General features: G+C 46.3%; 2 protein-coding genes across 3 annotated transcripts; one reads left to right on the top strand and one right to left on the bottom strand.

Annotated features, from left to right (window-relative positions):
- Positions 1–4,089: 4,089 nt before the first annotated feature.
- TSN (translin) lies at positions 4,090–12,668 on the bottom strand. Of its 2 annotated transcripts, XM_037396910.1 has the most exons (6): positions 12,207–12,348; positions 12,036–12,129; positions 7,723–7,819; positions 6,784–6,899; positions 6,016–6,095; positions 4,090–5,643 (listed from the first exon to the last, which is right to left on the bottom strand). In XM_037396910.1, the coding sequence occupies exons 1-6, from the start codon at positions 12,270–12,272 to the stop codon at positions 5,407–5,409; spliced, it is 690 nt and encodes a 229-aa protein (XP_037252807.1). In that variant the 5' UTR covers positions 12,273–12,348; the 3' UTR covers positions 4,090–5,406. The 2 variants fall into 2 exon arrangements, with proteins under 2 accessions (XP_037252807.1, XP_037252806.1); XM_037396909.1 differs by lacking the exon at positions 12,036–12,129 and having other exon boundaries at positions 4,100–5,643; positions 12,207–12,668.
- On the top strand, positions 12,568–16,896 carry NIFK (nucleolar protein interacting with the FHA domain of MKI67). Its single transcript, XM_037396911.1, is given in 7 exon segments — positions 12,568–12,722; positions 12,805–12,930; positions 13,793–13,901; positions 14,114–14,325; positions 14,999–15,079; positions 16,318–16,468; positions 16,471–16,896. Coding segments are annotated over 7 exon segments (846 nt in total). The 5' UTR covers positions 12,568–12,602; the 3' UTR covers positions 16,518–16,896.
- The last annotated feature ends 3,215 nt before the right edge of the window (positions 16,897–20,111 follow it).

The following is a 20,111-nucleotide window of genomic DNA, read 5'->3' on the forward strand; positions in this document are numbered from 1 at the left end:
CTTTTAAATGTATGCTGGGGAACCAGGTGAGATTCAGCTAAAATTAGGCTTGACATTCTCTGTCTTGAAATAGGAAAAACCTGGAACCAAAAGCAATGGAGGAAACTGTCCTCCTGCCAGAGATCAGACAAATATTCAGAGACCTCACTGTTGCTGTTGAGTGACCTGTCACTACGGTGGGGTATGACTGAGAAAAAGTCTTACTGATCAGGCAGACAAAGGAAGTTACTGCCTTACTTCTCACAGAAACTGCTGCAGAACATCACTATGACTGGAGACAGGTACAAGCAATAAAAAAAAGTAATCAAGGTTTTGACAATAACACTGCACAGTGCAAAAACTCTGGGCAAGCCCTAAGGGCACTCATTAGAAAAGCAGACATCTCCCTCAGAAAGCTCAAGGTGGTCCCCAAGGGAAACCTTTCTACAACATAGATGGAAAAGTTGAGCCATAGGAACATAGAGGGTCCTCTCCAACAGAGAGCAAAGAACCCTAACAAGGGATTGGAACGCAGGCAGAGCATCCTTCAGCACTGGTCTCTGCCCAGGCTTGACTGGGAGCAGTTGCACAGCTGGAAAAGGTTGAAGATCCATTAACAGGGATGAACATTAATGGTAATTTGCAACTCTCCAGCTCAAATCCTGCCCCAGCATGATCTCCACCAGTGCAGGCTTTGCATCCCTGAGAAACAATCTCTGCTGTAGGTGAGAAGACCTGAACTGCAAACAGCCCTCCCAGGGACAGTGCCCTGCATAGAGGCAGGCAAAGGAGCACTTTGTTTCCGTGGCAGTGGAGCCCCAGCTGGTTTTGAACCTTTTCCTCCTAGTGCAGGAGCTTCCCTTGCAGTGCCAGAGTCACATCCTTGGGAGGACCCACATCAGACATCTCTCTGGGTGTTGTGGGAAGGGCCGACAGATGAAAGTGGGGAGCCTGGAGGTCACAAGAAAGTCACAGAGCAGAACCCATGACTGATGCCTGGGGTAACTAAAGCATGTGAAAAGCACATGGCCTTTACAGCCCTGGACTGTTTCACAGGGGCTGAAATCTCAGGCTTTTTCTTCCCTTCAGGCTTTCTGCAGCGCCTGTTGGAGTCTCTAGCAGACTGTGGTGGTCATCAGGTTTCATAGAAGCCTGCGAGAGCTGCACAGGGCTCCAGTGCAGACTCACAGGCAGCCGACAGCTCTCCCGAGCGGGATGGGAGCCGTCGGGCTTCCCGTGGAGCAGGCAGCACCCTTGCAGGGCTCAGGCTCTTACATTTTCCCCGACAGAAGCAGGTTAGGCATTTGTACACCCGTAACATGAACATGCAGATGATCAGGCATTCAGACAAGGAGTGTATTCACCCTTCCTTCAAGAAAGGGCTGGTTTCAGGACAGCCATTCTCCCCTTGAGCAGGGCAGTCCTCCAGCGGCGGCTCACTAGTGCAAGCCAGGAGGGCTGCAGTTTGATGTGACAATAAACGGGCAGAGAAACCTGCAAGGAGATTCATGCCTGACCCACAACACGTGTACAGGAGATACATACTGTAAAGGACTATTCCTTTCAAAATCAAACAGTGGTTTAATGACACTCAATGAATTCAGCCCCTACAGACACTTCAGTACAGTTGCACAACAGCATCCAGCAACAGTCGGTACTTTAATGAGGGAAGATGGACTGCTGATGGGTAACGGGTCAGTATCCACGCACAGACCCCAGGAGTCAGCTGTATTCCCTTCCTGCTCTCCTTAATTGCCTTTGTGTGTAATGACCTTACTGGCTAAAAAATGTGAGTGAGGCTCTGTAACACAGAAATCATTATTTTGCAGTAAAATGAAGGCAAATTATTTACCCAAAGAGAAAATTCCTGGCAATCCTAACAAAATGGGAAGCAGTTAAATTACTGCAAGAAAAATCAGTTTACCACCTAGTCTTACAGCTCAGTGAACGCTTCAAGCTGGCACCGCAGGGAGAGGAAGAAGCCTCCCTCCGCGCACCAGCACGGCATGTGCAGGACTGTGTGGTGAATCAGGCTGGGAGCAAACACTGCTGAAAAATACAGATTGTTTCAGCTGGATCAGCTCCTTGCTCCAGCTCACTGCACAAAGACGTGCGCTGGCACCAGAAAAGGGCAGTCTGGAGGTGATAACCTGTCCTTCAACAAGTGCCAGTTTAAAGAGGTGGCTGGACTCTGGCTGCGGTTAATCAATTCCAGCAGACAGAGCCTGGTTCAACAGCCAGCCCCAAGGTCTGCTCTGCATCCTGTGCCGTGGAGCTCTGCTCACCCCTATTTCCCCAACGGCTTCAGGTCAGCACTTCCATTGATCTGCAGGGGTTGAACAGGCAGTGCTATAAATAAAGAGCAGTTAATCAACTGTTCAAGTGCACTTTTTACTGAAAGAAAACCCGCACAAATGACATCATGATAGGGGAAAAAAAAAACCCGAACCAGCGAGCGAATACAAAGATGATCCAAGAGAGTGCTCAGGCTGAAGTGGCTCAGAGAACAGCTGCGCTGGCTGTTGAGTCACTCTCCAGAGCTCCTGCGCTGACTCACTCCCCTCCCAGCTGCTGGCACACGCTGCACAGTCCATTCAGTACCAACAGGAGTTACTTGTTCAGAGTTCAAGGGCATCTAATTCACCATGAGCCATCAAGCTTCTGCAGTCCTCAGAGCTGTCTCTCACTGCCATTCCCCGCTGGCTAACCTCCTCCCATTACCCCCGTGAAAGGGAAGGGTCAGAGAAGAGAGGCCACCCCCCTACACCTACACCCCCCCCCCCCCCTCCCAAGTCCTTCTGGGCTTTCCTTCCTTTCTTCCCTCTGCTCCCAGCTGTGGGACAGAAACACAAGGTATCATTTAGGACCAGAGTAACACGCATTCACAATCAAGGCCACGAGGTCCTGCAGGCTACCTCTGTGCAGAAGCTTCCCTTCCACAGACCTGGCTTGGGCATGCACTAGCTCTTGCAAATGATGCTTTTCCAGAGGAAGATGCTAGGCTCTCCCAAGAGCCAGGAACCAGAAAGAACGAGGTGTCTGCTAAACACCCTCCAGGAACACAACACTGCAGCATCTCTTTCTGAGGCGCTTGCTCTTCACAGAGCCTTGCACAAAAGGACACCACACCCTGCAGACTTTGGAAGCCCCAAGATACTTGCCCTTCCAGTTGTCCCTCCCACAGTATCCGCACCTCTGTGCCTGTGGCACAGCACTGCTGTATCTCCGCCAGCTCTTGGAAACCTCCCAGGATGCAAGAGCTGGCAGATTAGGATCTGCTGAAAAGCCGCATCAGGCACATGGGATCCCACGTCAGGAAGGTCAGGAAGCAGACCTGTTGCATGACCAAAAGCAACCACAGCATCTGGGACTTACGCCAGTGCAAAGCCTTAGCAAACACCTGCCCTGCAACCAGAAACCTACCCTGCCACGTGGCCTTATGTCCCTGTCCACATGCCAGGAGTCCTCCAACCCGAGAGACACCAGACTGCTGCTCAGGAAACCTTTCTCTAATACCCCGCTCCCAGATTTCCTGCGTGACCTTGGTCTGCACGGCTGTGTCTCGGAGCCTTAGGATGTTGTTTCACCCTAAATATCTGGTTTTGGCAGTAGAACTGGCTTAAGGTCCTTCCTTCCTCCCACCTCCCCAGGGTTAAAGCAAGAAAGCAGCAAACAGTGGCACAGGGCAAGAACAAAGAACTACTTTGAAAGCTGTCATTGCCATGGGGCTCAGAAGTTACACCCTCATTTTCTTCAGTTGTGAAAGAGGAATATTACCATCTACCTATGTTATGTGACGTAAGATACAAAGGGTGAGGACGAACATGAAAGACTGAGATGCTCAGAAGGTGAACCGTGCCACATCTTGGATTTGGTAACAACAAACTCCTCCATACTTCTCCTGTTTTACTTGAAGCTGCTCAAAATTAAAACATAAAATCTGTGGCTTGACTTAGGCTCCACTCACCAGTGAGTGGGTAAGAGCACACCATTGGACAGCGCATAGCCAAAGCGAGGAATTCTGTTATTGTCTGAACTTGAATTCTAGTATTTCAGAGTAGGCTCCCAGGAAGGAAAGCAAGTAACAACACATAACCAGACAACAGGCAGTTAACAAATGGCCAAAATCAAAGAACAGCTTTTATTGGCCAAAATAACAAAGAAACCATTTTCTTCCAATAAAAAAAACCAAACCCTAACTGAAACACTGGTAAATTTTGCTACACAAAAAAAAAAAAAAAAAAAGAAAAGAAAAAAAAAAAAGAAACACTAACAGACCCCACATAACCATGACTATCCGCGTTCATCCTCTGGAAATACTTGTCCTCCTAAAGAAGTCAGTTTTTCTCCTTAACCCTCCCACACCAGCAGAAGGAGAAGAATGGCAAAACTCAGTCATTTAGGACAAGAGACCACACAGACTGGGAGGTATGAGTCTGTCCATTTCCACAAACGAAAGGGGTGGTTGGTGTTTGCAGACATCTTACATGCAAAGTACCTGAAGGTAGTACTTTCCCATTTTCTGAAGATACAAACATTTTACAACATGAGCTATAGTTTTGGTGTGGGTTTTGGTTTTTTTTTTAACCCCAGAGCACAGATGCAGTATGGCTACTCAGGCTCTACCTGCAGTTTAACAGTTAGCACTTCTCTATTTGGAAACCGTGTAGTTAAAAAAAAAAAACTGGTTACACCGAGTTCTCAAGGCAAATGACTATATTAAAACTCAGCATTTACTTATGTCAGTAAAACAAATACCAGCCAGTGAAAGCAGATGTTTGAGAAAAACTTGCTCCCCCTGGTAACAGAAACCTTGGAGGGAAGGAAAACAACAAGACAGAAAGAGAGAGAGAGATGTGCCCGGGTGCAATACACTAGTTCCAATGGAGACATTCTCAGGAATATTTTCACTAATTTCTCAGTAAAGGGGGGCATATGTTAACAGAAGCCATTTTAAGAAACAAAAAGGCAAAAAAATAACGATCAGTGTCTTAAAAAAATGTATACCTATTTACACACTGTGGTTTTTAAAACATCACATGTATCTGCAGTGAGCACACATCTTTAAAGGTGTGTGAGCAGAGACAGCTGAAGCACATTGCTGCCAGAGCAGTGAAGCAACGCTACAGAACTACAGAGAATTCCACCTCATGGGAGTCAGTGACTACTATTGCTGCTGTGCACTGAATGGCACCATGTGTTTTAACAGAGGAATTCCACTGGAAACAGAGAGCCTCCTCCCCTAATCTAGACATGATTTAACAAAACATTTTGAGATCTAACACCCGTACAACACCTTTTGTAAGAAAATAGAGAGCAGCTTTCAGCTGCAGTTCTTCTAAACTACTGTAGGAAGGTTTCACTAACACGCTTCCTAAATTGGCAACCATCTGAGGTAATCAATGATGCTGTTAAAATGAGCATCCTTCATTTCTCTCCACCCACAGCAACCGTTGCCTCCTTATTGAGTCCTCTGATGGACAAATCGTAAACCACTTCCTCAATTTTCTTGACATCGTATTTCAGGCCATCGTAACGTTTCCTCAGAGAGTCATTCTTCAGGTTGAGGAGACGGAAGCCAGAATCCAGCTCGTTGATAAAAGTGGAGATGCGGAGAGGGCGAGAATAGTCACCAGCTGTGACACTGTTCACTGCCAGTCTGGACTAAAAAGGGAAGAGCGGAAGCGAGAAGGAATGAGAGGAAGCACACAGGAGAGTATCAGCAGAGGAACCCACCCCAATCATGTCACTATTCTCATCAGTTACTTTACCAAATGAAGCCGTTTTGTTCCACGCAGTCAGGCTACTTATACTTAGATCTACCTTTTTGTTGACCATAATCCTGGATTTTTAACCAAGTGATAGTTAAATCTTAAAATATCAGCAAGGAACAACTCTGGCACACAGAGAGGCAGTTTGCTAGAAGTTCAGATTAAGGCATGTATCGTAACTTCCAGGAACAACTTGGGAAAGTCAGAAAACACTTTTTTTTCAGGTCAGTTTTAACCCAAATATATGCACTAATATCTTCCTTACCAGCTCACTGGCGAGTGTTAATACACCAGAAAGATAGTCTTCAATGTCCAGGTGAAAGCCCCGCTCTCGCTCAGCTTCAACTAAGATGAAAAACAGAGTGGTACTCAGGTGGTACTGCACATGAGCAAAATCCAGTGAGTTAAAATTGCATTTGTTTACTGGAGCTAATATGAAATATCAAATTTATGAAATATTATTACAAAATAAAAGTCAGCCTTTTCCTGTATGTGATGTGATTACTGCCTCTTCTCAGCATTTTGATTTAGCATCTTGTGCATCCTCAACTGGATGTGCAACAGGTTACAATTGATCCAACAGCATAACTGAATTTACATCAATATACAGGAGAAGGATTTGTAGTCATCTTTAGAAAAATATTTTCCTAATTTTTTTCAAATTCTTTGCTCTGTGAGGACACAATTCTCTTACAGCATGAGAATTTAATCTGTTTTCCACACTTCTTAAACACCAAAAACAAAAAGTGGGGAAAATAAGCTCTCATTTTTGTATTATTCTTTTGGTAGATTTACGCAATTTGAATGAATAATCTTCACTGATGAAAAACATTAATGAATAAGTACTTTTGTTCACATTAGATTTGCTGATTTCCACCTTCTAAAAGAATTTGTTGTTCATATAATGAAAACAAATACCAGATTTTGTAACCTATTTCTTGGTAAGAAATGAAGTTCTGCTGTTTCTCTATACCTCTGAAAGCTACAGTGTCTGAAACAGTCACATTTCTCTTCAGTTACAATATTAACTTACTCCCAAGTATTTCTGCAACAGCTTCTCGGGTCACTAACGTTTCTGACTCCAAGTAGACTACAAATGCTGCCAGAAACACCAACCGCTGAAGCACAAACCTCCAGTGCTCATGAAATCTGTTGAAGAACACACCAAGGCAAAGTGTAAGTAAGTAACATCTATTACTGGAGAGCCAGGCAACAAGCATACATTATGTATACATTACATTTTCCACCTTTATGCATTGCACTTCACAGTATTTTTTGCTTATCAAAACACCACCAGCTTCAAGTCACCTCTTCGGTACTCCATAACTTCACCCCCTAGGATACTACACTGGACATTAGTATTTGCTTGCACCTCTCACACACCTACTCAAGTTCATGGAGTTTTTCAGGTTGTCCCACCCACAAGACAATCAGGGCTTTCCCTCCCATCTTCCCTCAGCAGATTTGAGCTGACAAGATTCTTATTCTTTGGAATGTTGCTAGACATCGTCCCCTCCTGGCAACAACAAAACACAAAGGTGACAACTTCATTTAGTGTCTGCAATGCCAAACAGCCATTTCATGACAGATTTAGAGCTCTGTTTTCAGAAATGCCCCAAACCTAGCAACTTCACTGAAATTAATGGAGTAGCAAATGCTCTGCTCCCAGAAACAAGGGTGGCTCCAATAGAACGCTGATTTCTTAAACTTTGCTTTCTTTTTTTAAAAAGCTTATTGAAAAAGAATTTAATACTGGATATTTTTAGTGAAAAATTATGCTTTTGCTCAAACGCTCCATTTATTTTTTTTATCTATGCTGGTAAAAACCTCACACCTCTCTACCATGATTTGCTTTTCAAACAGAAAGAGGCATTTGGCCCATAAATCTTTAAATCATTTTTCCCCAGTAATGATGCCAAATATGCCCAGGCAGCTCCCATATCCATGTCTAGCTGTGTGTGATCCTGCACACCTGTAATACTGATCAGCAGGAAACTTGGTCTTCAGAGATTCCAGCTGCGTTCTCACTGTACTGAAGTGTTCACGAGCCTTCTGACATTTCTTTGGTACTGAAAAAGAAACAGTGCAACATTCAGTACTTGACAGAGAACAGGGGTTTATAAACAGTATTCTAGCGTAGACAGCGCTACTTACAACCTTTTCTTGTCCAAGATTGATCCCAAATGTCAGCAGACTATCTAAGAAACACTCATTGCTGCACCACAAGTCACACAGGTAGAGGAGAAATAGTCCCGAGGCCTGGGCTGTCTAATCTGCTCTCGTCCTTAGTTCCAAACTTGGGCCAAAACGCCCCAGTGTTATTTAAGAATCACTGCTAATCATGACTAATTACTGCTGCTGTAAAACTTATGTCATGGATGAAGAACCCATTCTGTAATGGACACTGACAGAAGAAAACACTAGGAACGGACTTGTACAGTCAAAGGAAAAGCAACTTTTCTTTCTCCATTTTAAAATCTTACGGTACTTTCTTCTTATTGATCAGTTAGGTTAGATGAGGCAAAACATCCCTTGAGGAGACTGCATTTCCTGCTTTCAAATGATGTATTTGAAGAAAAGGGATTGCAGCCGGTCCAATGTACGTTACCCTTCTGCGGAGAAACGGTCTCTTGTTTTGCACCACCCACTGCCACCTCCTGTTCACTAACGCGAGTTACAGCCACACTGCGCCCACAGCACCAGCGCCCACAGAACTCATCAAACCAGCATTTCTTAACTGCAGCCTTCTCAGAAATCCTGGTCGTGGCCCAAGGAAGGCAGAAGATCAACCCGACAGGCTCTCCTGCATCTTGAGTACAGAAGTTAGGATTACTTCAACAAGATGCATAGAAGCTAAATCTGAAAGCTGCAATGAATGCTTTTTATCAAAAAAGCCCTACTAGGAGTTACTTCAGTGTGTTACAAAAACTTCTTTCAATTAATAAGACATATTTTCTGTTAAAAAAAAAAAAAGAGGGAGGGTATTTAAAATTAAAAGCTTCAGGAAGCAGAAGGTGAAAGTGCTCCATGTGGCAGCTGGAATGAAAGAAATGTGTGAAGTTCACTGACAACTGCCCTTTGTTCACAACACCACCATCCTCAAACTATGGTGCCTGCCTCAGTTGTGTAATCTGTCGTGTGGCAGTTGGGGACAAAGTAAGGAATAAATTTGTATTTTGGTTTCTGTCAAAAGAACCTGTGGCAAAAAAAAAATAAAAATCTTTACTGCAAAGTTTCAGACAACAGCGCCCAACAATACACATATAACCTCCCAACTTCAAACTATCCTTGTCCCTCCTCAGATACCACCAGTGATGTTTTGCTAAACTTGACACAATGTGTTTTGAGAGCAAAGACATACTCAGTTGACTTTCAGCCTCCAAAGACCCTACCTGTCACTCAGACTCACATCAGCTGACAGCAGGCTGCAGCACACACTGCCCTGAAGAGCTTCCCGAGCAGTTCTCAAACTCCACTTTGGACAGGGAGCAGAGGAAGCTGAAAGAGAGATCCTCCAACCCTCTTTGGGAGGCTGCTGGCCTAAGGCTTTGCTGGTTTTCCTTCCTTTCCCTAGAACTGAATAAAGGCTGGGGCTGAAAGTGCTTACCCCACAGCTAAACAGTCTCACGCTCAGCGCAGAGAGAGAACACAGAGGAGCTGGCACTGTGACACGGCTGTTGTCGGTTGTAGGTGGCTGCCCCACAGTAGGAGAGGTTAGATGAAAAACTCAACAGGTTTAACCAAGAGGTACTTTAAGTTCCCAGAGAACAAAGGAAAGACATTGTGCAAGATAAGATTTTAAATACCACTGACTGGCATTCAAGGACAGGAAACAGCCCTCCATCGAACTTCCAGCTGCCTGTAGTTCTAACAGAGCTCGTGGCGCCCCTCAGCCTTTTCTTTGGTAGAATGTATTGCTCAGTCTGGTGCAAATCCCTTCCCTGTTTTCACCAGCCCTCTGTTGTCTCCTCGAGTTTTCATCACTCTGCCTCAATTGATGATGCAAGAATAATTACAAAGGATCAGCCAGCAGGCTGTGGGAGAAAAAGTCATCTTCCACTTATACTGGCATGAGGGCCAGGCCACAAGAAGCAGTACAGCTTCTGGTGGCGGCAGCAGCAGCCTAAACCATCGACAGCAATACAGCTGCAGTCACTAAGTATCATTAATTACTATGTCACCTGTGACCTTGTAATAATTAATAGTATTTTTGCTTTTTTAATTAGTTACTAGTTTATATAGTTTATTTATAATGTAATGTTTTTATAGCTCAATATAGTCTATTAATAGTGTTAATAATTTTACTTACATCTTGGAACAAATAAATATAAGGCTGTCTAGCCAGAACTCTGTTGCAATGAATAATCCTCCCTTTCATAGTTACAAGAGGCATTGTTTATCCATCTACCAAGGAAGAAATATTCTAGTTTCTTAGTAAAAATGTGATACTGACTCAAAGAACAAGATGCGGTACTAAGCCCAACAGCCATTTAAGCGCACTACACTGGCAGAACCACAACCGTTGCGAAACAAAAATGTAGTCTGAACACAGGACATCTGGTAAGTGCTATTTATCCCCCTAACAATCCTTCTGTTACCCGGCATTGTATTATTTTGCGGTAAACCTTTATTAATCTAAATGTTTATTTACTTTATTATGCTTGTAATCAATGACAAACTGACAGAACTACTATCATGAGTTAATTCCTAACCTATTATACATATATTCATTAGCATAGCAAGAATTATAAGCTGAGGTCTGGGGTTTTTTTTACTGGTGTGGGGGTGTGTGTGTTTTTTTGTTGTGGGTTTTGGGGTTTTTTTTCCCACTTTAACTATTACAAATCTTTTCTCAGACTCTGCAAGTTCCAGGAGCAGCTCTCTCCAGGAATTAAAAATCAAGTGAAAATACACTGAGCTGCACAGTGGTCTCTACCATTAAATGCGGGAAAGCAGCCCCTGAAGTTGATATCCAGACAAAAAAACTGTCACAACACCCACAGGTTTACTCAGCTTAGAAAAATGAGTGCATGCCGTGTAAATTAACCGATCAGTAGTTTTATTTTTTAGCACTGCCAGATTTCCTACGCAGATGGAAGCTGCACTTGTCCACAAAGGTCAAATCTCAGGTGTTGTACATTGCTTGACCCTCTCAGAGGCCAGAGAATTCCCAGGCCTCCAGCTCTAGCATGAATGTGCTGGCAAACAGCATCAGGCTGGTAACAACCAGTCAGCTCTACAGGTGAATAAAACAGCACCTGATAAAATTTAGTCTTCTATTCACCTTCAGAGGGTGGCCTGCAGATTTCTCCCTTTCCCAAATTCCTCTCAAGACCCTTCAGGAAAGTCAGACTGGTTGCTTCTTCTCAGGAGATACTCATTGACTTGAAAAAAATAGCTTTCAAGTTGCACATTTAAGGGAAAAAGCTGTTTATTCCACTAGTTTCCCCAGTAAGTTGAAAAATGGGGACAAGGGATCAGAAGCTGCAGATTTGACATCTAGCTCTATAGTGCTGTTCTCATGGCCCAGAGGAAATTGTTTAGCCCAGACACATCATGTCTGACATCTTAAACAAATTTGGGCTGAAAGCAAGGAACCAGGCTAGCTACAACCCAAACCTCAAAAACAGCCGAACAATGCCAGCTGCTGCTCAAATGTACGAGGACAGGTTCTGCTTTATCAGCCTTTGCAAATTCCCTTTATATTTTGCCACACTAAGCAGATTTTTATATATGCGTACATGCACACAGAGTCAGTCTCGTACAAACCAGACGAAAGCTTCCCCCCCTCAACCTGAACACCCCCCCTAAGGCACTGGGGATCACGTCTTTTTGGGAGACGGGGTGATGAGATGCGGAAAGGGCTACAAAGGCCCAGCAGGTAATGGTAAAATTAGCAGAATGTAAAGCTCTACATCGCGTCGCTTAGAGGAAAGCCTGCGGGCCAATTCGACGACCTAGGAAGCGAACACCTGTGGAAAGAACACCCCTGTGCCGGGACAGCGATGTGCCAGGCTGGGGAGGGGAGGGAGGGACCACGCAGCGCGCCCCGGGGATAGCAGCCCCTGCCACCGGCGGCCTGCGAGCGCCCCGGGGATAGCAGCCCCTGCCACCGGCGGCCTGCGAGCGTCCCGCGCCGGGCACCGCGCCCGCCTCCCCCCCGACCCGCGGCAAAGGGGCGCCCGTGAGGGCGCTGAGGGGGGACCCGCCCGCCGCCACCGCCGCCCCCCCGGGAAGCGGAGCGCGGCGCCGCCGGCGGCTGGCGGGCAGCCGTGCGGGACTCACTGGCCTGGAAGCCGTCTCCCTGGTGCACGCCCTGCAGCAGCGTCAGGATCTCCCGGGCCGTCTGCTCCAGCGCCTGCACCACCTTCCGGATCTCCTGCGGGCACAGGCCGCCGTCAGGCGCGGCACTGCCCCGCCCCGCGCCCCCCCGGCCCGGCCCGGCCCCGCGCCCACCTCGCGGATGTCCTGGTCGGCGGTGAGGACGCCCTGCAGCGCGATGAACATGTCGCTCACCGACATGGTGCCACCGCCTCCCGCCCCCGGGGCCTTTCGCGCCCGCAGGTGGCCTTCGCCGCCGCCGGCGCGGGGCTGCCCGTGCCGCGCCTGACCGCGCCGCGCCGCAGCGGCCAGAGGAGCCGGGAGGTTGGCGGCGCCGGCGGGTGCCCGCGGGGAGCTGCTCGCCCCAGCGGGGGGCTCCGCGCCTCAGAGCCCGCCCCGGGGGGCCGCGCTGGCCCCGCTGACGTGGTGGCGGTGCCGGGCCCCGTAGCTGGGCGACCGCGCCCCGCGCCTGCGCGCCCTTACCGCCGCCTGCCGGGGCAGTGACGCGCTTCCGGCGGCGGCGAGCGCGGCATGGAGGGGGCAGCGGGGTCGGGTGCGCCTGCACCGGCATCGTTCCTGGCCTTGGAGCCGCAGCTGCAGCGCGAGTTACAGCAGAAGGTGCAGCGGGCCAGCAAGAACCGGGCAGCCAAGGTGAGCGGGGCCCGGGGCGGCGCGGCCTGGCCTGGCCCAGCCCGGCGCGGCCTGGTCTGATGCGGCTGCTTGTGCCCCGCAGGAGGAGCTGACGCCGGGCGTGGTGTACGTGGGGCACCTCCCGCGGTGGCTCTGCGAGCCGCAGCTCTACCAGTACTTCCAGCAGTTCGGCACCGTGACGCGGCTCCGGCTCTCGAGGAGTAAGAAGGTAAAACGCGCCCAGCCCCCGCGGCGCTCTGGGGGCCCGGACCGGGCCGCCCCCGAACGTGCCGGGCCGCCCCTCCGCTCGCTGGGGGCGCCCGAGGCACGGCGGTGCGCGCTGCGGGCCGCCTTAGGCTGGGCCGTACAGTCCCGTGGAGCCTCTGAGGCCTCCTCCGTGCCCGGGCTGCCGGGGCGGTGAGGTGCCCCCGGCAGCCCCCCGCGGCCTGCCCGCCCCCACCCCCCGCCTGGGCCACGTGGGGAGCTTGGGTGCGGTTTCACGAGTGAGCAGAGGGGCGCACCGTGCTTAACGCCCTGTCTTCAGAATAATGCTTCCAGAAGGAGCGTCGGGCTGCTGGCGTGAGTCCCGAAATTGCAAATAGGCAGTTTCAGCAGCAGTTAGTGTAGCACCTTTTTTTTTTCCACGACTAAATACACTTATGTGAGAAGTGTTGCCAGAATAGACTAATTAAAGGTGGAATGTGAAATGTCATGGAAAACGCTCCGCCCTAGGGTTCGTGTTGCTTTGTGCTCAATAAATTTAACAACTACCATTTCTGGATTTATAAACGCACTATAATGTTGCTATATAAGCTTGGTAACAACAGAACAGCAGTAATGCAGGGCAGCTTTTTTTTTTTTTTTTAAATAAGTATTGGTGCACAGTTTGTTTCATATGCAAATATATATTTATGAATATGCCATACCAATTTAGGACTAAATCTGATGCTTTTCGTGTTTTCACTAAACTTCAAGAAATTATTTGTGTTTAGCTGAGAAAGGGCTCTAACTTTGAAAGCGTAATGTAATTTTCCTGTAGTTCTTCAAGTATCAAAGCATTGTTTCAGATTTCTTTCTGTCGTTGCTCACAGACTGGAAATAGCAAAGGCTATGGATTTATAGAATTTGAGTCCGATGATGTGGCCAAAATTGTTGCAGACACAATGAACAATTACCTGTTTTCTGAAAGATTGCTAAAGTGTAAGTATAAGCTGAAGTGCAAGTCCTCTAGCTTGCAACAGAAATTCATAGTTATATGTGTTATTTTTTTGGACTGTCTGGAGAGTTTTTAATGAAGTCGTGTCCCAAAAGGGCTTTATGTGGGACTGAGCTTTCTATTCCTTTTCTTTATGTGTATGTTTCATGAGAAGGGTAGCTCTGCTATAACTTGGTGTCATGTGTTTGTGATACAGGTCAGTTCATATCTCCTGAAAGGGTCCATGAAAACCTCTTCAAAAACAGTAACAAAATATTTCGGAAGCCTTCTCTGCCAGCAGTCAGGCGGTACAATAAGATACGTTCACTGGTTCAGAAGGCACGGATGACAAAGCGGCTGCTACGGAAGGAGAAACTTTTACGGAAGAGGCTGGCTGAAAAGGGGCTCGATTATGACTTCCCAGGATTTGTAAGTTTGACATTGTTTCAACGAGTGTTTTGTCTAAACACTCGTTTTAGTGTTTAGAACTAAACATGTTCCTGAGATTGTGCTAAATATGTGAAAATCATGTGGGTTTTGTGCAGCTGGTAAAAGAACCTGGAGCACCAGGGAGGCCTACTTGCTTTAAGAACTGTATAGAAGCTCCTGGAAATTAGTGTAGGGCTGTTGCTGGTTTGCCCTGTATGTATATGCGGGTTTACTTTTGGAGCAAAGGGAAGACATTCTTTTTTTTCTGTTAGTATGAACAGTTGGATAGTCTGTGGTTTTAATATTTGACTCTAGGTCACTGAAGATAGAGTTTTTGCCCAAACCCTGTGGGAGGCTTTGGCAGGGTAGATCCCAAGACTAGACCGTCCATCCATAGATCCTGCCTATGCTAACAAAGGACATTGCTCATTTGCAGAGTGCTTGGGTGAAGTACCTGAATTTTAAGCAATGCTGATTAACATGGTATTTTTCTTAAATGCACAGTAGCAGGTTTTCTTACATCACTTTGGGTGGTTTTGTTCAAACAAGATCACCTCTGTAGTGCTGTAAGTAATCTTACTAATGCAAAGCTTTTGTAGTTATGAGGCAAAGAAACCTCTAGATACAAACAGGGAAGTTTGTAGTGATCCACCTGATCTGTTTTGCTTCCTAGGCTGCACAGGATCTTTCCATAAAGAGAAAAAAAGTTAAAACATCCAAGCAATCAAAACCAAACGTTTCTTTGAGCAGCCAGGTAAGACCCAATGGTCCTAGTGGTGCCAAGCACCACGCTCCACCATTCACACTGGGGCAGATGTTTCAAGTCTGCAACTGGTATCTTTGTATTAATTTCAACACCTGAAAACGTTTATGTTGTTTGATTGAGAGATTTTTGTGCCAGAAGTAGCTTCTTTAAGATGGATTAACATTCTTGAATGGGGGAGGTTGGTTGTATCCTCTCAGTTCTTTCTCTTGCACAAAGTATTTAACAGCAAAGGCTTCCGCTCAGCGTGTTGTAACTAGCAGTGCTTGTCCGGAGGTGTGTCCAGGCAGTGGTGTGTCTGCTGACAGCTATTCAGGACTAACTAGAGGCTGGAGAAACACAGGGTACTGGGGGCAGTCACCTGTACACCACTTACACCTGTGCTTTAAACTGGCACGAGCTGACTTCCTTACTGGCATCCTTCTGTTGGTCTGTGCTACCGTATAATACCAGGCTGTTTTGAAGAAAGGAAGTTGAACCATTAATACAGTCTAGTGCTGTCTGTCCCCGTTTACATGCTATGCTGTCCCTCCTCCCTCGAGCCCTCCAGGCATGGTATTCCAGTATTTTGAAAACTAATGTTGGCTAAAAGTAGCAGTGGGATGAAAGGAAAGCTCAGGTCATCAGGACTGAGATCTGGGATACTGACAATCTGAAAAGTCTGTAAGGTGTTAACATTTCTGTTTTGTTTCATCGCTGATGTGAGTTTGGTTTTGGTTTTTTTAGTGTTGCTGCATTTGCTTGTGTAAACTGGGACAGGGCTGGTTGTGAGGAAGAGAGGATAAGTCATACGTTCAATCAACTGAGTTCTGAGAACTTAAGGAGATAATGAAGCTGGAACGTTTCAGCTCTGCTGTGGGTTGAGTGTGGCATTTCTGTACGCCAGTCTCAGATACACTGTCCCTGCCCCTGATTCTTTTCGTCTTGGCATTACTGGTGCTTTGAGTCAGGAAATACAAAGTTTAGAAAGCAAATTTGCATAATGATATGTTAGAAAACATGAATTAATTACATTTGCCTTTCACTTACACTTTTTTGAAGATGACTTTTTTTTGTCTGAAGAAGTAATGTCTACAAAAATAGCTAGTTATAAAAATAAAACTATTTTCCCTCATGTGTGGAAGTTCTGAAGGAGAGCCGGACTGAGGTGCCCTGTGGTACCACAGAGGCTGTGACAGCTTTCTCTGGCAGATGCTTTGCAATGAATTGTGTTTTTCTGATCTCTTCAGGATCCTACTCCGGTCTGTACTCCAACAGTGCTTGAGCGCCGGAAAGGTTCTCAGATGGATGATGATGCAGAGGACAATGAAGTAACTCTCAGACTGCCCCCTACCAGTGTAAAGAATGCTGTGCAGAGACCAAAGAAGCAGCCAAGAAAAAGATCAAACCTGAAAAAACAAAAATAGACTTAAAATGTTGGTGGCTGTAGCCATGTTTTTTCTCAACTCAAAAACTGTTGACGTGGAGCTTCTTCTAGAGGTTCTGCTGCCCTGGCTTGGTTCGTCTTGACTAGACTGTTTCAGTCTTTCCTAGGCACGGTATCGGTTCACAAATCGTCCCCCTCCTGTTTAGCCGTGAGGGGACCTACAGTCTTTTTTGCCTTTGAAGATTTTCTTGACTTTGTGCTCACAAGTGCCCATGCTATGACACACCTACAGTCATGCCAGAACCTTCAGTTAATTCTGTAACTTGTCTCTAGTCCTCGCTGTTTTGAAAGAAAATGGGAGAGGCTCTTCATTCAGAGCTTGCTGATGCGGGCTGTATCTTACATTTATAATTAATGATGGGTGATAAAAGAATTAACCATTTTTCAGCTGTGTTGGCTCTTGGTAGTGGTTCTTCTGTTTAACTGAATATCTGCGTTTCATGCAACTGCTCACGTATTTATACAAATAGAGGGCGTGGGATTTTTTTTCCCCAATGAGAATTTAATCTCCTGTTTGCGATCAGTCAAGGTCTGCCTCTACTGTCCAGGGCAGAGGCAGAATGCCATAGCTGGATAAAGCCAGTGTCTTTCAACCCTGCTTTCGGCAATACTTGGGAAACAGCCTTTCCCAGGATGTGGGCTTGGAAAGGCCTGGGATTGGGAAGGTGGTCAGAAGAGACAGGAAGATGGCTGAAGTCACTTGCATTCAAGATGCCCATTCCTTTCACTATGCAGGCAAAAGATTTGTCTTTGAGAGTGTACCCTACTGTGGAGAACATAGGGTGACTGTTCTGTTGGCTGGTGGCTTAGCCAGAGTCACTGCTATGCTCTTGTTCCTCACACACTTGTGTAAAAAGCGTTTCACTCTGCAGAGGTCCCAGGTGTGCACGTGCTGACACTGTTTTCTGCTCGGGCTGACCAGGCAAAGGTAACTTGCTAATTCTCTGGGGTTTTGTGTGCCATAAATGTGCTGTTGCCTGGTTCAGAAAATGTTCAAGGAACTGCAAAGTGCAGCTGCTTCTAGAGGGACTTCTTGCTTAACTGTGGAGATGAGCACATGGTGACAGCTAGCTTATGTACAGCTGTTCTCGGAGTGAGCAAGGCTCTTTGAGAAGATACATCAGTAATCAGAGCAGTCTTGGTTGTGTTGGGAATTCTGTTGTTCTTTGAGCCCTGCAGCAGCTGGCACCTGTATCTCAGTTTCACTGCCTCTGTGAAACAAGGGTATCTTCTGCTTCAGGGAGTGCTAAGCACATCGCAATATTGTAATAAGCCTCTGGGAGGGTGAACCAGGAATGGCAAGGCAGGTTTTTGTCACAAGTAGTACAAGTTCAGAGTATGAGTGTAGCTTTTTGTTGTGCATCAAGATTTATTCTTGTTCCTACATAGCCTGTCATAGCTGACTGCAGATAACCACTCCTGTTTGGAAATGCAGTTTGATTGTGCATTTAGAATTTGGATTTTATTGCAAATCTGAGACCTGCAGAAATTAGTACCTAGCCTTGATCTTTTATCATCTGAGATAAAATGCTTTCTGCTGCTGTTGGCTGTAGGTCAGGCTTGGCAGAAGATTTCAGAGGAAAGCCCAGGTGATAATAACCGGCTGCTCAGGTAGGTGGTTGGCACTAATTCCTTGGCTATTTTAAGACTTGGGCTCTTGGCAGAGAAGAAGAAATCTGAACCGTTGGCCTGGCTAATTCTGTCCTGTTTGGCCTGATCACTTGAATAATCATGTGATCGTACTGACATTCTCTTGGTGACTCGGATTGCTCTCCTTTGTTACTCTAAATTGTCAGGGAAGCCACTTGGATGAGTGTGTCTTTATCAAATGCTTGTCATTTTGAGCACGCTAGGGAAATCTGTTGATCAGCCCATTGGTCACTGACAGTCCTTGCCTTCTGATACCAGTGTTGCTGCATACGTCTGCAGGCTTTATTCTCTGTGCATTGTTTGATGTGAAACAGGCAGTGTTTACACATCAAACCTGTGGAAAATACATCCTCAGCTAAGATCTGAGATGAATGTGATCAGAGTGGGTGGCAGAAATTGCCTGTCTGCTAGTAACTGACATGCAGCTCTGAAAAAAGTTTTCTACCTTGACCTCATACAGCAGACAAGGAGCAAAATGCATCTGCCCAGAATGGACAGTTTGCTTTAAAAATCCGTATTTCTGACTTTGTGTTGTGCAAGTGAAGTTGGCTGTTTGGTCAAGATGAACAAGAAATGTGGCTGCACCTTCTCGTGTGCAGAGCTGAATCTCTTGGGTACAGTCTGACACGGTGGGGCAGCATGCTTCAGTTAGGTGGACGCACGCCACCCTCCAATGAACGCAGTACAAGATTTCCTGGGAAATTACCTCCCAGATTTGTAAAGAAACCTGTCTAGTCTGGGTAGTTTGGAGTGGCTGGCTGCATTGGTGTGAGTAACGCATCTTTAACACAATTTAAGAATATGAGAGAAACCTGGTGTGGATCTTAATCAAATATGCCCATCTCTTTGGTGCTGCCACAAATACTTCTTCTGAGGCTGTTGAGTTATCAAGCTGCTTTTAAGAAAACTTAAGTTTATCTAGAGCAAATTATCCAGTGCAGTTCACCAAAGCTGAGCAGCTGCCTTCCTGTGCTTCCCATTCCAACGCCTTGGCCTGCAATAGGAACCTGGAGTTGCTTTCTTCCTACTCTGCTTCTGCTGCTGTGCTCTTTGTGCCCAGTGTTCTGCCCCTGTCTGGAAGGCTGTGTCTGCTTGCTGCTTTCTTCTGTGTTAGATTCTGGTTTCTTTCCACGCTGCTTGCTGTGCCTGCATGAGTTTACAGGGACTTGGGCTTCTCCAGCTCTCTTGAAAAGGTGTGTGCCTTTAAGCTAGCACCCTGGTTGCTGCTCACACTCCATATTCATGTAGCAGTTTGAGCCTCGGGAAGAAGTTCCAGAAAGCTGCACTTACAATAATGTTTGCTTCCTGCTGTATTTTTCCTTTCCCTTCCTTTTGTGTATTGGTCTTCCTTCAATTGAGATCAACTTAGATGGGAAATCTGAAAAGCAAGGAAACAAAATTCTGTGCTGTTTGAGTAAAGCGCAATACCCAGGCTACAGCAAGGAACTCTCAGCAGAAGGGCAGCTTTTCTTGGTGATGGTTTCTGGTTTTAGGCTGCCTGTGTTATTAATATACTGCTGTCCTGGGAGATGTACATAAGCAGAAATACAGACACCTGATACTTGCCAAACATAGTTTCCGTAGCAAGTGGACAGACGTGCTGTGTCATGAGTTATGCCTCAGTCCTCGCACTGATTTTTATTTCTCATCTTTTCAGTCATTTTTCCATCTTGGACAAACACAAACCTCCTGGCCACTGATTTTAGAGCGGTCTGTGAGTTGGTTTTAGTGGATGCTAGAAGTGTTGGAGCTTTGGTTTCAAGACATGACTTGCAAGCTCTCTGCCTTTCTGTCATGAATGACTTCGTGGAGGTTTTTTACTGAACACCTATGTATGTAGTACAATTTTCAAGCTTCAGAAACGCGGAGATGCTAGCAAAGTCTGCTAACTTACACTTGATTATTCCAATTTCTCTGTTTTGCAGGAAGGAGACCTGGGCATAGGGA

The sequence above is a fragment of the Falco rusticolus genome, chromosome 8 (assembly GCF_015220075.1).
Source record: "Falco rusticolus isolate bFalRus1 chromosome 8, bFalRus1.pri, whole genome shotgun sequence".
Classification (NCBI taxonomy): Eukaryota; Metazoa; Chordata; class Aves; order Falconiformes; family Falconidae; genus Falco; species Falco rusticolus.

Excerpts from the sequence above, each read along its gene's own strand:
- TSN (XM_037396909.1), bottom strand. The coding sequence starts at position 12,642 with ATGCCGGTGCAGGCGCACCCGACCCCGCTGCCCCCTCCATGCCGCGCT. Across the intron at positions 6,096-6,783 it reads TGTTGCAGAAATACTTGGGA|TTGAAGCTGAGCGAGAGCGG; the intron begins GTAAGTTAATAT and ends TTTTCATCTTAG. Across the intron at positions 5,644-6,015 it reads TAACACTCGCCAGTGAGCTG|TCCAGACTGGCAGTGAACAG; the intron begins GTAAGGAAGATA and ends TTCCCTTTTTAG.